This window comes from Dermacentor andersoni, chromosome 1 (genome assembly GCF_023375885.2).
Source record: "Dermacentor andersoni chromosome 1, qqDerAnde1_hic_scaffold, whole genome shotgun sequence".
Lineage (NCBI taxonomy): Eukaryota > Metazoa > Arthropoda > Arachnida > Ixodida > Ixodidae > Dermacentor > Dermacentor andersoni.
The window spans coordinates 76544362-76562074 of NC_092814.1; the positions used below are offsets into that span (position 1 = coordinate 76544362).

General features: G+C 45.5%; 1 protein-coding gene and 1 long non-coding RNA gene across 5 annotated transcripts in view; one reads left to right on the forward strand and one right to left on the reverse strand.

Moving 5' to 3' along the window:
- LOC126544057 (uncharacterized) overlaps positions 1–9191 on the forward strand; it is a 65938-nt gene extending 56747 nt beyond the window's left edge. Inside the window, exon 2 of the mRNA XM_050191259.3 lies at positions 4764–9191. Within this exon, the coding sequence (XP_050047216.1) occupies positions 4764–4927 (164 nt within the window). The 3' untranslated portion in view covers positions 4928–9191. The remainder of the gene's footprint in view (positions 1–4763) is intronic.
- LOC140215587 (uncharacterized) overlaps positions 1–17713 on the reverse strand; it is a 104348-nt gene that overhangs the window by 75541 nt on the left and 11094 nt on the right. The window contains exon 3 of one of the 4 annotated variants that reach the window (XR_011892472.1): positions 12493–12759. The exons of the other annotated variants lie outside the window; for them this stretch is intronic. This is a non-coding gene — a long non-coding RNA (uncharacterized lncRNA). Of the gene's footprint in view, positions 1–12492; positions 12760–17713 lie in introns of those variants that run through there. 4 annotated transcript variants of the gene reach the window in all.

Here is a 17713-nt window from a genome sequence, read left to right on the forward strand (position 1 = left end):
ACAGTAATTTCACAAACTGCCCCTGAATGCCAGTTCTCTCTTATGCATCCCACTTATTAAGTTTATGTGCAAGTTTCGATGTCACTTATATTTTCTTAATGCTGTGTGGGATTCTCGCAATGTGTAGTAGTGACTGCACCAAATAACTATAGGCCGTGCTTCTGATGCTGGTGCCCATGATGACATAACTTCTGTGACTACAAACAGCTAATTATGGACGATAAGTTCCACAGTGCACCTATGCAGTTTCTTCGCGAAAAAGGACTGCATGTATTTATTTAACTAATGTGCCGCATGGCAAACTACACCATTCAAAAAAATGTGTTTGTGACTTATATTACAATGTGTGCAGTGTCTGTTTTATTACTTTGTTATTTCTTATTTGTTATTTTCAGCTTGCGTTCTTCTTTCTTTCGTTCGACAGTGGTGTTAGAAACTTGAGGATTTTTCTTAATTTACTGAAAAAATTTCCCACAGCTGTTATAGCTCGATATGCGGCCCCATAGTTGCAGGATGCGGCAGCGACAAGTTTAGAATCCGCTCATCACGAAAAGAACTGCATATTCGGCTACCATTATGCGTGGTTTGTGTTAACTTTTGGTGCAGCGACTACAAACGTTTTCTCGCCAAAGATAAAGAATGACTTTGCGTGTCCCAAGCAAACTCGAGCACGCTGGTCGTTGGTAAAACGCCTCCCCCCCCCTCACCCCGACTTGTTGTTGTAACGACTGGAACTTGTTAACTGGTTTATCGTATTTTTACCCGTCGTTGAGCTTTCCGACTGGGCTCTTCGTGAGCATTTAGATTCAGTTGCACCTGCTTACTGCTGAAGCGTTGACTTGAGCATAGCTCTGCTGCGCAACCATTCTTGCTCTCTCGTACCTCAGCGGATCTCGCACGTTTCTGCGCGCTGTGGCGAGATCGCTGCTTACAATGTGCTTCGATGCACTTTTGCTTCCGTTCTTGTGTCACAACACCAACGATGCGCTTAGGCAGTGCCTTAGCTGCATTGCATACGTGACCATTTAGGTAGAAAAACCAGTGCACAGTCCTTCACTTTCTCTGGCTAGACACAAGTATTCAAGGCCGGACTTCTTTCTCATCAGGCACTTTCAATTTGACATCGAAAACCATGCAAATCGGTGCTCTCACTTGTTTAATTAATAGTCTGCGATTCAAGGATGTGCGCTTTTTTAATTATTCAGCGTCGTGCGCGTTCTATTTTGCGCATAAGGCAAAACCGACTGCATCGAATGCATTTTCGAGACGTCGAAAAGAAATGATGCAAGAAGGTTTTTTTTCTAAAACTCTAGAAACATTACAAAAATGTACTAAAATAATTTGGTAAAATCTATACAACAGATATAATACAAACAGACAGGGGAGAGGGCGGCTGGCGCGGTGCCTGGGCACTACACTACCATAACGATACCACACTAGTGATACACACAAGCAGCTTGTGAGAGGGTAAACTTGAGAGGGTACAGAATCTCGGTGTGCGGTACGTGTCAGGTCGATACAAAGTTAATTTCAGCGTTACGAGTGCAAAGGAAGACTTTAAATGGGATACCTTGAAGGTACGACGCAGAAGACTGCGACTGAAGCTTTTCCCTTCCATATACTATGGTACAATTGGTATAGAAAGGGACAAATATATAATGTCGCCTCATTACCTATCACAACGCGTGGACCATGCGCTGAAGGTACGAGAAGTTCCATGCAAGACAGAGACAGAACTGCATAAGAATTCATTTTTTCCAAAAACTATACAAGATTGGAATAGGTTACCTGCCGCTGTCGTCAACGTCGTGTCAAATGATGTATATTTTGCCCTGTTGAAGTGACTCAGCTAGCGCGTTTCTTTTACCTTTAGGTTGAATTGCCCATTTATAACTTACAGTGTTTTGACAATTCGGTAACGTCTGTTAAACTTTTATTGTTCTTTTTTCTTTCCTCCCACGTCGGGTAAAAAAAAATTTTGTGAACGTTTCTAAGTGTTTTGTAAAACCTACCCCCCCCCCCCCCCCCCTGTAATGCTTTTTGGCGCCTGTGGGTACTAAATAAATAAATAAATAAAAAGTGCTGACGGAACTATTTTTCAGAGCTATACGGCCCTTACATTTTAAGACGTGGGCGCAAGTTGTTTCGAAGGATGCGCCCTGCAATTAGTCCCGAGTGCTGTGACTCCTCGGTAATGAAAATACGTTCAATATCTTTTGCGTTGGATAACTTACAGTGCAGCCTAGCACGTAACCCTTTTTTCGCCACCGCACATTCATGCCCCAAAGAGCGCATGATAACACACTAGGAAAGTGACGATGGGAAGCCATCTCGAAAGTTTTCAACCCGTATGCCCGTTCCAGCGCACAAGATTTTGGTGCTCAAAATTAATCTGGAGCCGCCTACTACACGACATTTCATAGCCATTCAGTTGCTTTGGGTTGGTTAAACCCTAGAATTCTTTTCTTTTTTTCGCGCTGGATCTTTTTCATTCAGAATCATTTTAGGAATGAATGTCAGTAACTTCCTGTCAAGCAAATGTAACGAAACTGATATAATCGCACAATAACTTGTCCTTTGGCTAGTTGATTGATATTTGATGGAGCTATTGCAGCGGAAATAAAACTGCCACAAAGAACACAAGATCGCGCGCTACCTCATCACCTCTCGCACGTTTTCGAATAGTCGTGCTCCTTAGCATGGCCCTCCCAATTTATCCGGATATGCGCCCTCAAGATCACCCAGGAGTAGAGAGAGAGAGAGAAGGGAATACGGAAAGGCAGGGAGGTTAACCAGACTGAGTCCAGTTTGCTACCCTACACGTGGGGAGGGGCATGGGGAGTGAAAGAGAGAGAGAGAGAACTTAGGTGTAGGATGTCTATAGTCGGGCACTCAAGTCTGTTGCCCTCAGGTAGCGAAAAAGCGCTCGAACTGCTTTCTGGGCTAATGAACTGTGAGGCCAGGGTCCCAAGATCTTCGCTTCCGTAAATGGCCTGTCATCCAGTCTATTTAAGGCACATTGGAGAGTCTCGCGTTGATTATCGAAGCGAGAACAGTGGCACAGAAGGTGACTGATGGTCTCTTCACACTTGCGCTTAGCGCACATTGGTGAATCCGCCATTCCAATACGATAGCTGTAGGAGTTGGTTAATGCTACTCCTACCCACAGCCGACACAGCAGTGTTGCGCCACGTCGTGGAAGGTTCGCTGGTAATTTAAGTTTCAGTGATGGGTCGAGGCTGTATAAACGACACTTAGTTCTGTGGTGTATGCCAGCAACCTAACGTGATGGTACGAGCGAGACTGCGAAGCTCTCTTGCAGCGTCGACTCTGGATAAAGGTATAAGGAGTGTCGGTGAGCCAGCCTGGGCACGTCGGGCAGCGTCATCGGCGAGGTGATTACCAACGATGCCACAATGTCCCGGCAGCCACTGAAATATGATATCATGTCCTCGTTCAGAAGCGAAATGGCAGGTTTCGTGGATTTGTGACACCAGCTGTTCATAATTGTCACGTCGTAAACTTGGCAAGCTCTGGAGGGCTGCTTTCGAGTCACAAAATATTGCCCATTTGTTGGGCGGTTCTTTTTCAATGTATTCGACAGCAGCGCGAAGAGCGGCCAGTTCGGAACCTGTAGATGTCGTTACGTGTGAAGTCTTAGACTTGATGACAACCGATTGAGATGGTAGAACACCGGCGCCCGTAGAATTTTCCGAGACGGAATCATCCGTGTAAACATGAATTCGGTTAGCGTATGAACAATGCAGAAGTTCCAATGTGATCTGCTTGAGAGCCGCGGTGGTCAGGCTAGCTTTCTTTACTATTCCTGGAACAGCAAGGTACACAGGAGGCTTCTTCAAGCACCACATAGGGCATGGCGTTCTTGTAGCAGGTGAGTGCCTCAAAGACAAAGAGTGCCGGTTAGCCGCAATTGATCTGGAGAACGCTGCCTTGGGTCTTTTCTCAGGCAAGCGAGCGAGATGGTGGTCAGGGACTCTGGATATATGGCGAACATGCGCCCGGAGTGCGTCGATATCTATATAGGTCCTTATTGGGTGGTCTCTCGCGGTGGCAATTGTTGCCACGGTTGAAGCATTTCGAGGTAGCCCCAGACATGTTCGAAGGGCTTGGCCTTGAATGCTCTGTAGGACATGGATGTTAGTTTTGTTAGCATTGGACAGCACTGGTGTACTGTATCGCAAGTATCCTAGGAAGAGCGTCCTGTATAGTTGAAGCATAGATGCCACGGATGTGCCCCCCGTTTTACCGGCAAGAAACCTTAGTATATGGGAGATAGAAGTAAGCCTCTTCTTCAAGTATGAGATGTGGGGGCTCCATGAAAGGTCTCTGTCTATAATAACGCCTAGGAATCGGCGAGTTTTTGCGTAGGAAATTGGTTGGTGGTCAATAGAAATGGGGTACCAGGTCATGGGCTTGTGGGTAAAAGCGACTAAGGCGCACTTCTCGGTCGAAATACTGAGGCCTTGCGCACGCAGGTACGATGATGTTAGGGTCACTGCTTTTTGGAGCCGTGCACGCACCTGGAGACGTGTAACTGCCGAGGCCCATATGCATATGCACCCAGGAGTAAATTCTTCGTTCAGCTATATACGTAGATTCTGAACCCAGAATGCAGTCACTTTTTAAATTTCTCCCTTACATTTCGTAAGTGGGTGCGTATGTGTGTGTGTGTGTGTCTGTGTTGTTTTTTACCAAGAATGAGCGGCGGGCGAGTGCTCACTTTGAACCTCTCTCCCACGCAGGCATGCGGTTCTCACACAGCGGTGGCAGTCCGTGCGAACGCAAGGTCTTCTCAACAGCGCCTTTCCCGACCACGCCTCTCTCGAGTTTGGGCAGCCTGAGCCCCGGCGCACCGACATCCGCGCTGCCCCAGCCACTCTACTACGAGTCCAAGTACACCCTTTGAGACAGCTAGAGCAGCACCCGGCAACTGGGCCGCACAGCCCGCCATTGTGGTGTATAGTACGCGCACTACCCCACCCGCCCCTGTTGACGCTTTTATCGGAAGCTTCTCTCGTACATTGCTGTAAAAACGCAGATTGTCGGCTTTGAAGGCGCAAGTTGGCAATGGAGCGAGCATCCTGAATGGGCAAGTTGATATGGATCGACAGATGTGTGTAGCACGAGTATAGAGCCTGGACGAACGAATTCAAAGACGAACACAAACACTAATTTTAACTCGCCCATTGTGAATTAATTACCCTCTGTATGAGCAGCCAACACACAAAAGAAGCGAGAGAGACACATGTATATAAGAGAATGGGCAGCATGATAAATAACGGTTTCTATCTCACTTGCCTACAAATCGCAATTTTATAATTATTTAATTTTTGCTGATAACGTACAGGAATGAAGCAACTGAGGTACTGTTTCCCCCACTATTTCCACAGCAACCCATATATAACAGAACAGAACAGTTCATAAATGTTTTAGTTATTGCACAGAAAACATAGCCGTCTGTGCGAGTGTCGTTCGTCTCTTCCTTCGCTCGTGCACGTTCTGTGTTCGCGCTATACACATAGCTATAGCAAAAGGTGCAGCTCGACTTCACATGAGAGGCCGACAGGCGCATGCCTTAATCTGCACTGTTTACAGACGGCGCACTTAATCATTTTTTGTGCACGGTATACGTTGGTTCATGCAAACTTCGGACTTGACAGAAATAAATGGAGCATAAAATTCGCAGTGCTGCAACGTCCACCTGGAAGTCAGCGCAATAAATGATGTTTCAGCATTAGCACTACCGCAGTAGGATTGGTGCTATACCTTCCCGGTCACCGGCCAGCCACGACATTGCTATAGCGTGCTGTCTTCAACCCCATCGCTGTTCGTACTTCTGGCGCGGCTTCTGCAGCACGCACAAGGCTAGCACATAAGCCCCACAGGAGCGGCTGCGTTAGACTGGTAGCACTGTGCTAAAACATTCTGACTTTTGAAAAGCTAACCGCAACAAGAACATTGCCCAATTGTCGAAAGAAATAAAAGGACGACCAAGATTGTATTAAGGCATCCGCAAAGAAAAATTCCTGTTCTAATGTTCTACAGCACATTCTAACAGTAATGTGAGAAGAGTAATCAAATTAGAAAGCCCAGTGTCTGGTCATAACTAGACAATGAGCTTCCTCATTTCATGTCTGGAACGAGAACCAATGGGGGTTACCATTTCCTTAACAGTGACAGCTTCGTTCTTTTATTTGATACAACTCGAGACTTCAGACTGCGCAAACAAAGGGTCTGCGCTCTGCTCAAAACCGATCCAACGTTAGTTCACGTCCGTACATGCACCTCAATGGCAAATATTTCTGCGGATATTTAATAACCATGTTATAAAGAAACAGACTGCTTTATTCTGCACACTGGCTTATTTTTCGTCCCGTAATGAAACTCTTCTGAATTATGGCTTTTCTGTTATTTCGGGAATAGATTATTCAGCTACATATCATCTAGTCTAGAAGAAAATTCATGCTAGGCCGAAAAAGAAAATGCGTCAACGAATATTCGCTAGAACCTTTTTAAAATAAACATTTCGGCTAGTTTTGTTAACTACAGTAAGAGAAAATTTAGCTTTTAACCACGTCATTTTGCTCGCCATTCCACTAGTTATTTATTAGTTATGAGTTAACATTTTTACCGATGCAGGTTCAATTTGGTATTGCAGAGGGCAAGAACAAATGTGTTACATAGCTAATTTCTTAATTCTAGAAAGTACTGTCGCCAGCTCTTTCTTGTTTTTTGGTTTCAGCTGCAAGGAATGTCCGTGATACTAACAGATCCCGAAGTACTTTCGACGTGCGCGGCTACCAGTCGTTGCCTCTAAGCATTTTTAATTTCAATTGCTAGCAACACGCGTGAACAACGCTAAGATCAGCCTCCTGTAGTATACGGTTCACTTCGGCTATTTCTCTATATTATTATTGCTGCTTATCAGCGGTGGTGAGTCAAAACGTTGGGAATCAAAATTTTTAGCCTCTCTCGCATAATTTGAGCCAGAACACCATATTCTTGAAACAGCTTTACTAATTATTGCGTCGCGAAGCTAACAGACAATAAATATATAACTGCAAATTCTCGGGAGCTTTCGATTTCGAAAAAGGTATTCGGATCCTTCAGATGCAATTTTCTCGTAAACTAAGTATTTTCTTGGCACAAAAGAAGCGTCGCAAAGTTTCTGGAACGGTATTCAAACAGTCCACGTCGACTTGGTATTTGCCTTTAGTGTCCCTTTAAGGTATTGCTGAATCAAGAGGTGTCGAATTTTGAAGAAAAAAGCAATATTCTCACAGAAACATTACAAATACGGTAGAGTCGATCTTAACTTACGATTTCGAGGGTAACAGAGATTTGCACTTGAATAGTGGCTTTCAGTTCTCGTTACACTTTCTATAAGAAGCATAATACTAGGCGGAACACGTGTTTTCATCCCCGTTACAATCGCGTAATATGTCAACTGTATTCACTTGTATAATTGAGGTGGTCAAAACTAAGAAGCAAGAAGTTTTCTGAAAACGACAATATTTCCATTGTCTCCACATGACAACACACCTTTTCTCCCTCTACTTCCTCTTTTTCCTTTCTGAAAGAAAGCCAAGATTACGAAATTCTGTAATGTTGGAGGCTTCTATCGAGCCGGCACTTCTAACACAACCAGTCGACTCAGACGCACAAATGGCGAGGCTTCATCGAGGGGCTGTAGTACTGACGCTGCTCTTTGTGCAGTTGCTTTAACAGGAAAATATATGTGAGGATAGCCTTATGCAAGTGCCTTTTTAACTACAGCCGTATATATGTTTGACCGGAAACGTAGAGGCTGAGTCGTCGGCCTAGCACAGACTGTTATAGTATGAAGGGGATGGCAAGAGAATTCAATGGCAAGAGAATTATCAAAGGTGTTGATCTGCTCGGGTATTGAAGCCAATGTACGCAACACGTTTTCGGTGTTTTATATAATGATGAAAAAACGAAGCTGACCTCCGGAAAGTGTGCCCCTTGTCACCGTCAGTTTCGATTTCCCAAGCTGCAAACACCGTGTGTTTCTTTTTTTATCGCACGCTGGGGAGTCGGAATAGCTTTATTATCTATCAAACATCGCTCACCCCCACTGTTATATTCAAAACGAAACGTGTTATAGTATTAATGGAAGCATGATTGTCCATTTGTGGCCAAGACGTTTCTCGTACTCCAAAAGCACTAGGTAAAACAAATTTCTCGCCACTGTTACGAGTGCAACACATCTAGAAGGCAACGTATCAGTATAGAAGCGTAGTCCAACTGCTATGTTTTTTTTCTTTTGTTCTGCTGCGAATTTCGCCATGCCGTGCTGCACTGTGATTGCGCAGACCTGCATAATGTATGAGAAAAAAACAGCTAGGCATCGGCGTGCTTCCGTGCGACTGAACGAAAAGTAAATGGGCTCCTTGTTTCGCCCTGCTGCCCCGAGTTGACTGTTGCTCCGTGCGCACGGACGTGTTGGACGGCTTTTAAAGCTTCACGCAGCCAGAAATCAGTAGTGTATATTTTGAGGGCAACACATACCTAGGAACCTCCAGTTGTTGTCAAGTGGCTCGAAGATGTTAGTATACTGCAATGGTTGTTTATTTAAGGAAGCACTAGTGTGTGTGTTCTTAAAACTGTTAGCTCCGGTGAATGTTTAGTGTTGCGTTTTTTTTTCACTGCTTTCTGTCTTTTTTTTTCTGGATGTATATTTAAAAAGCGGTATATGCTTACTTTTGCCACAAACATTTCTAGACATTTCTAGTAGCTTCTTTAAAAATGCTCTAATAAACCAATTGCGTTAAAGAAGCAATAAAAACTGTTTTGTGTTGCTCGCATATTGAAACCAGCCTCTTCAGCGCGCTTCCGTCAGTATTTATGCCGTTGGACAGCTATGAAACCAGAGATCCGACGTTTTTGTTTATTATTATCATTATTATTTCGTGTATAGACTTTATGCGTTCATTCGTGCTTCGTTCCCCGTGGACCTTCCTAGATCACTGAGTGAGTGTGACCATGTGCAACGTGACATTTTGTGAATTATTATATGTCAAGTCCTCGAGTCTAACCAAAGACTGAGTGAATGATGTTGCATCATGAAAAGCTTCGTTTATTTTTATTTTTTTGTCGCGAACAATCGCCTGATGACTTGGCTGTAATAAAGTGATCAGAAATCCTAACACACTTTCTTTATTGCGCACAAGTGTGCAACCGCGAACACGCCGATAACCTGTAACATAAGTATTCCCAGAATACCAACCTGCTTCAGAAAGCCAGTGAAGCGGTCACCGAGCCACCCACGAGTTAAATACCTTACTTGGAGCTAGTTACTTACGCAGCTGTTAAGGGGCATATTCATTTCAGCAAGAACTTTGATACGCTGTTGGTATACCTTGCGCAGAATCTTAAAGAGACAATTCAAGGAGAGTATAATGTTAAGCTTCATTGGTAAATTACACTCTTGTAATATCAGAAGCGTCAGTTATATTCTGAGCACGGAGTCTTGATGCGTCATGAACGACGCGACAGCGCTAGACGAGCTTGAAGTTCTCGGGCTAAGTCTTCGTGACGTCATGAGATTTTGGCAGCGTCTGCTCGGGTCTATAGTTTATAGTTCATCGATAAAAAGAGGATGACATTGCATTCTAATAGAACCGGATAATCTACATAGTAAGTTCTAAGAGCGTTTGCGGAACAAGTACGACCCGCACATGCGAAAATACTTTTAAACCCGTAGCGTCATACTAACGTGCCGCACTGCAGTTCGGGAGTGAAATTCAAAGACGTAAACATTGCCCTTTAATTTCTACGCTACTAATTAACCAAAATAAATGCAAATTAAAAGCCGTATGACAGTAAACTATTCCAATCTTCTAACGTTCAAGTTTACGTAACCGCCGACGCAAACATCAGGCGGTGAAACGCAGGATTGTTTGAACAGCCCAATCAAATAACGCTATCCTCGTTTATAGGAGTACACTTTTGTTTGGTTTGAAAGCAAACAGCATTGCTTATCTTGACACGATTCTCTTATCTAATTACTTTCAAGAGGCGAGGAGGTGCACAAGGGGAGAGGGTTTCGGTGAGTCTGAGCTAGCGCAGTGGGAGTAAATAACCGGATGAGGGCGGTGCCAGCGTCTAAGATTAGTGCGCTTCCCCTTGCTTAGCTCGTGGTGGCTGGTCGAAAATCACAGTGGCGTGCAACACCCCCCCCCCCCCCCCTCCACGAAGGTAAAAAATACCGCTAAAACACATCCGCAGCGAAAAAGAATTGGCATAGCTATGTCGTATACTGGCCGAAACGTCGACAACGTTATAGTGCCACGGAAAAAAAATTATATGCAGAGAAATGCACTATTCCCGGCAGCTTCGAGAAGCCAGTGCCAGAGCGATCGGTAGGCTGCTAACATTTGTTCATTTCGGAACGGAGCAGTCTCTAGCTATTTAGTTTTCAGTTTTGTTCAGTTTTGTTGGGCATATTAATGCACCTTTAGTACTTACACGTCACTTTGACGTGGTGAGTTCTCGCGGTTTTGTGATGTCGCGTGACAGACAGGCGAAGTGGGCGCAGCCCGAAAAAATTAGCTTAGGACGAATGGTGAAAACGGGGTAAAATCGTAAAGATATTTTTTTTTTCTTTCGTTCGGCTTATTTATGCATAATCAGTGGGCACACGTCATATCAGTTGGGGAGTTCTCGCGGTTTTCGTGACGTCGCGTGACAGACAGGTTAAGTGGGGGTGGCCTGAGAAATTCTTGACCAATCGCGGAGGGCTAGTGGCAGAAATGGAATAGGAACAGATTGGAATAGCTTTACGTTATAGCGCCCGAAGTTTTGGAAAAGTACTTCAGCAGAATTAACTTGGTGTTGCTCTTTAGCGCCCGTTTAAGAGAAAGCCGCAAGCTGGTGCATCATTCTCCCCATGCCCCTACACATCGCGGACCACATAGGAATCTCATATGGAGGAGGGAATGAGGAGGAGGGGGGGGGGGGGGGGGACAGGCTCGATGTCAGATCCTCCTGTGTAACACAAAGGAAAAAAGCACGTTGTGGGGAGAATGGAAACACCCGCCACCTTGAATTCAGGCAGAATGAAAACAAACCCGGAAATAAACTCATTAATGCATGGTAGTTATACGCATGAACGAGGATTTAAGATCTGACAATGCTACCATTAGATTATAATTTTTTTTGCGGGAAAGTTGTCTCAACAACTTATAAAAGCGCAGAAACTGGCGCTCCAGGTCACAAGCGGGTCAGGTGGGCAAAGATTTGAGAATAAAATAGCTGAAGCAGCGTGGGCTGAAACTCGCGTGGCGATAAAATTTAGCAAGGCCCGTCATCCAAGTTACAGCACTGTCTGCGCGCCCGCCCTGTTAGTTAACGCCGGTACAACTTCTCTTTTACTGAGTTCCGCGATGGCGCAACGCACTTGAGTCTGAGAGCATTAACAGGTGTGCCTGCGGAATTCTCTCGAAGCACCACAGCACTACGCAACACCGAGCGTCGCGTCAAACGGCAAGGTAAGCTTTTGTGATCGCATCTGGCGTAAAGGTACCTACTATCGAACTGGGTACCGTCCTGAACTCTCCACAGCAGAGTTTTTTTTTCTTTTTTCCGGGCGCAAAGCAGCAAAGGAAAGCAACGACCATATGGACGGCAAGGTTAAGTATGCTCGAAACCACACCAAGGCTGGGAATCGCGGATATACAAGGTTTCAGCGAACATTTTCAACAATATTTTAAACTTGCCTTTGGCAGATAGCCCAATTCTAGGGCATGAGCTGGTCTAGTCAAAGAGGCAGACATTACTTGCACAGACAATTAAAATGCATAATCCAATAACTAACAAAAATCACTAATGTTAAGTTTTTAACTAATTAACTTACGGCATATATTGCAATTTACAAATTCCAGCGTGTGACACTGTAATGCACATCCACTTCAAAGAATTGTATAGATGGCACCATTTACGAGATGTGTGCCGTCAAACCTACGGTAAATATGCACTGTTGTTGCACTTACTTTCTTAACAAAACGTCGTTTTATGCATTGAAGCAGAAAAGTAGCTTGAACGCCAATACATTTTTCCGCAAAGTTCGCGAATAAATATCTCGAAAATGGTGTCATTCTGAGAATTCGTTCCTAGTGGATCCACCTCACGAACTCCCCGGCTAGAATCTGTAAACTGCAACGTGTGCCATAAGGTAATTAGTTAAAAAGCTGATTAGTGAATTTCTATTAATTCGGCGATTATGCATTTCAATTTTTTTGCGCAAGTAATGTCCGCCTCTTCGGGTAGACCAGCTCATGGACTAGAATTGTGCTATCTGCCACAGGCAATCTTTAACTCTTTTTGAAGATGGTCACTGAAACACCCGATATAACAGTTATATCTGATCGTGGTTTCCGTTATACCGGGCAGAATTATGTTTAATCATTTTCGAAACGTTTCGTCGTAGTTTTGGAAGCGCAGGAGGAGGAGGAATAAACGTTTATTTTCGAAACAGTACTCGGGCTAAGCCCCGGTTCTACTCTAGGTTGAAGGTCTACTCATTCCAGGAACCCTCTGGCCTTCGCCGCCTCCTTGGCCCTGGCGACGAGGCGTCGTTGTTGTTCCAGTCCTCGGAGACGAGCTTGGCCTCCCACGTTTCGATTAGGTCTTCGCTTTCTTGTCTGGTGTTACAGTCTTTCAGTGAAGGCGATGCCTCTGTGTCTAGATGCCATGGACACTCTAGGATCAGGTGCGCTAAGGTGCAGCGACAAAAAATTTTTTAGGGGGTGAATCAATTAATGCACTTTGATTGACACGACAGCTGGACGTGGAAAAAAAAAGTGCAATAATCCGGCGTTACTTTCGACGCGCCAGAACTCACTGCGTGGTCCGGTGACCTTCAGTGACAGTCGAACTGAAAGAGCTTTCCAGACTACTTTGCTTGGCTAAATATTCTGAGTAGAGAGTGAATCCCATTCACAGCCAGCAACACTGAATTAGCGCAGAAGCCTAAAGAAGAGATACTGCGCACATTGTCTTTAATGCGTGACCAAAGTTGACGCGTCGCGGTCAAAAGGCACTGACAAATACACCTTTACGACTTTCGCAGTACGCAACACAGGAACTCCACCGGTAGGGAACCCATTCGGCTTTACTCACCTGTAGTCTACTATTAATTCGAAAATTCCACTACTTGAATTTCACGTTTTGCGCATTGAGGCCACTACATTAAAGCACTGCGTACAAGAGACCATGCCTGAAAAGAGGTACACGCAGTATACGCACGCAGTCAACCAAGCGGTACGAATACCACGCCATCCACTGGTGACCGCAAGCAAATGCTATCGATATTGTATGATAATTGCATTGAACCAAGCAAATAGACATATCCCGAAAATCCCATCCATCGGTATTTCTTTTAATTGGTGAACGTTGATAGGCTGAGTAATTATGAAAATGGCAACGCAAATAAGCTAGTGTGTCACTGATATGCGATATTAGTATAGCGGCCCACATATGTTATAGAGCCGCTATAGAACCTATTAGGCGCCAATAAGCAGTGAAGCTGCGTTGTTATTTAGCGATACTGCGATCCTCGCAGATTGCAATTCGACAATTCTCAAAACATTACCAAAAAAGAATCCTTTCTAACTTTTCAACAACGAGGGAGTACCTTGGCATAATACACCAACAACGTACGCCTTCATCTATACGAACTGAAGCGATGAGGAAGAGAGGAATTTACAATTGGTTACGCGGGTGACTAAATACAGTAGACAAGCACAAGAGCTTAAACCATCCCATCTGATGTACTAATGACTGCTTCCTCGCTCACCTTTCAAAGCTGCAAATGAAGCAAGCCGTCCTACGTAAATTTTCATGCGTCCTCTCCTACTTTATCGACTGTAAATTATGTGTCAGAAGACAGTGCAAAATACACGACGCACACATCAAGGATGACACTGGCTGTGACGTTTTGCTGATGCGCACGGTGTTAAGGGCTCAGTTTTACCTGCCGCGGTGACACCGTTTAGATGGAGATGACATACGAAAACGCATTTGTGCTGACACATGGTTGCATATTCAAGAACCCCGGATGACCGAAATTAATACGGAACCCTTCACTATATATATATATATATATATAGGTATACGGCGTCTCTGACGCATGTTCGGGATATGCAACCTCAATGATTATTGAAATGTAAAAAAAAATGATTTTGCCTCGTTTGTGACTATTACCTTCGAGAAAGAAAAGTGTCCTGCTGCCCCTCTTCTTGTCTCGGGCTGCTGGCAACACTTCATTCTAAGCCCACTGATTTTCCTTAGCCTGTCCAGCAGTATATCGCAGTTTCAGCTTCTTTTTCACGCAAAGCGTCGGTGAGGCTTACGAACGGCCTTGCACGGCAGTGTCTCAATCTGTGGCGGTGTACGAGAAGGAACACACGCACCGCGACTACGTGTGTCTCCGAGAAGTAAGACCTTCAGGAACGCAATGTGAAAAGCGCCCGGTGCTCAAAAACTCGCCTGAAATAATGAACGAAAAAAAAAAAAATCTGCCGCCGTCGAGCCGCGCGTGTCCTAAGCCCACTGTCTGACGCACGAAGCGAACACCATAGACTGCGGAGCTTTTCTCGTCCGCGGCGCAGCCTCGGTTCGGGCGATACGCGTGACGCGCGCGGAGCCCTCCTGCGCCCGGGCGGCCGTTATCAGGCGAGGAGCTCCGGCGACGGCCGAGACTGCGGGCCGCCGCCGCGTCTGCGCTTCGTCACCTGACGCCTGCGTGAGGTCGGGAGCGCATTTTTTACGAGCGCTGCTCTGGAACGCAGCGCTTTCCTCGAGATGCCCGCGTGCTTTCTTCGCCGGTGCAACCGACCCACCCCCTCGCTCCGGCGTGCCCCGATTGTTGATCCTGCCCCTGCGTGGCTTCCTTCTTCCCGGCGGCCTTCCCGTTTTAGCGGCTGCCGCCCTATGACTTGACCAGCTCATCTCGATGACTCTCGCTGCCACTTCCTTTCGTTGACGTGGAGAAGCTTCGCGGCAAAACCTTTCGACCGCGCGCCGTGGTGAAAATGTACTACGCCCAAGCGGAGATTCAACACTGTAGGTGCTACGTCGACAATGAGTATGTCTGGCTAGAATCTTCGCCGATCCCGCGTTACACTGGTGGCAAACTGTATCCGCGAAAGACGAGTCAGCTCATCCGAATCTGCGTTGACAGTACACTCCACATTTGTCGCTTGCCAACAGGACCTGACATAAAGCGATTTTCATATGTTCGTGAATCATTTCGCGCCAAACGCCTAACACACTACAAAGATCCTGCAAAAATAGTCGAAGTTGAAAGCGTCATATTTAGCGTTCTTTCCAAGTTCGTTTCTTGAAAAACATTTATTCATCGTTTCTCTCTCTCTCTCTGTGTGTGTGTGTGTGTGTGTGTGTGCGTGTGTGCGTGTGTGTGCGTGTGTGCGTGTGTGCGTGTGTGCGTGTGTGTGCGTGTGTGCGTGTGTGCGTGTGTGTGCGTGTGTGTGCGTGTGTGTGCGTGTGCGTGTGTGCGTGTGCGCGTGTGTGCGTGTGCGCGTGTGCGCGTGTGTGCGTGTGCGCGTGTGCGCGTGTGCGCGTGTGTGCGTGCGCGTGCGCGTGCGCGTGCGCGTGCGCGTGCGTGCGTGCGTGTGCGTGCGTGCGTGCGTGCGTGTGCGTGCGCGCGTGTGCGTGTGCGTGCGCGCGTGCGTGCGTGTGCGTGTGCGTGTGCGTGTGCGTGCGTGTGCGTGTGCGTGTGCGCGTGCGCGTGTGTGAGTGTGCGCGTGTGTGCGTGTGCGTGCGTGCGCGTGTGTGGTTACTTCACTATTCGTCAGCAAGTATTGTCCACCGTTCATATAGTATTACCCGATATGTAACTTTTACACGAAAAATTGGAACTGTTTTTTCCAGAAAAACAACGCTAATTCGAGAGAAACTGCACAGAAAAAAAATTCACTAATCTCATGTTGCATTTGGTCCAAGTAAAAATGCATAACACTCCTTTCCGTGTTATACAGAGTACAGCACATAAGGTAATGTTCTATGTCACCGCACACACCACACGTTGAACATAATGGAGACAACGCCAGGCCAGTATTATACATCCACGCCCGTGCGAATGCGGAGCAGTAAAGTGGCTTGGTTCCTTTTGAGACCCTTGGTCACACATGGCTTGTGATGTGAGCTCCACAAAGAACTGAAGTGGCACGACACCGCTTCTCTGAAGAGTCTCTTGTCCTCTTGAGGCACTTTTCTCAATGGATTCCCAGACAGCGCTCTATGGACGAGGCTGTCCGCCATCTCGTTGCCTATGATACCTATGTGCGAGGGCACCCATTGGAATCGTATGGAGAAGCCTTTGATATGGAGATTGTGCACCAAGCGTAGGGAGCTTAGACATAAGGCATCAGTAGGGAACCCTTGCTCTAACCTTTGAAGGGCGGATTTCGAATCTGTAAGGATGACAACAGGTTGAGGCGTACAAAACCGTAGCTTCTTTAGAGCTGCCTCAATGGCAACGCTTTCGGCCGTTGTGGAGGACACGACTGCAGTGAAGCGAACCGACCAATCGTACTTCAAAGAGGGAATGTGAAAAGCAGCTGCACTAGATCATCTGACCTTGTCCACATAGCCATCAGCGAAATTTTCAAGATGACGTGCATATTCAGCTTCAAGATGTTCCAGTACGAGCGAACACTCAAGAAGACAGGAATTTCCCATAGTTCTCTTCAGGACATTGTTTTCCCGCGCGGGAAACAGTTAGACAGGAAGGAGGTTTCTCGCCTTCTTTTAAATTACTTGCAGGACACGGATTTGGCCTCCACATGGTGACCTTAGGAGTGACTATGTGTAGTTGTGAGGTCTGTGTCTGATTTATATGAGTTATGTATTTTAAGTGTCGCTACGGTGGAGCAATTGCCGGCAGCAACTGCAAGGCTAACCCCACCAGTAGCCTACAACCACTCAACTAAAAATGCAGGACTAGGTGCTCGTAATAGTGCACATGTTATACGGGGTGATCGTTATTACGTTTTCCAGAATTTTTAACAATCTCATGTGATAGGTGGCATAATTCTTGTCCTTGAGCTGGATTATTCGAAGAGGCGGACGTCACTAGCGCGAGAAATCAAGACAAATTCAACTAATTAAGAAAAACTTACTAATTAACTTACGAATTAATTTACGAATTGCAGCTGGTGACTATGCAAGTCGTATCTACTTGAAATCTATCTCCAAGATGACACCAGTTTCGAGATATTTCCCAAATTGTGGGTCGAAATACGTGGGCGCTCCAGTTGCTTCAATTTGTGCAGCAGCGTTCTGTTAAAAAAGTAAGCGGAACAACAGTGCATTTTTACGGCAAGTTGTATGGCGCATATATCCTAACTGGCTCCATTCTGTAAATTCATTTTAAGTGGTATCACCTTGCAAACTCACCGGCTACAATTCGTAAATTGCAATGTGTGCCGTAAGGTAATTATATGAAGTTAATTATTGAATTTCTTTTAAATTAGTTCTTTTCTCGTGCAAGTAATGTCCGCCTCTGATTAATCCAACTCAAGGACTGCAATTCTGTTATCTGCAACAGGAGTTTTTTTTTTTAATATTCCGGTAAACTTAACAATGATCTCACGGTATATTGATGAGGTAAACTATATTCGAAGTGACTTTCTTTAAGTGAAAAAAG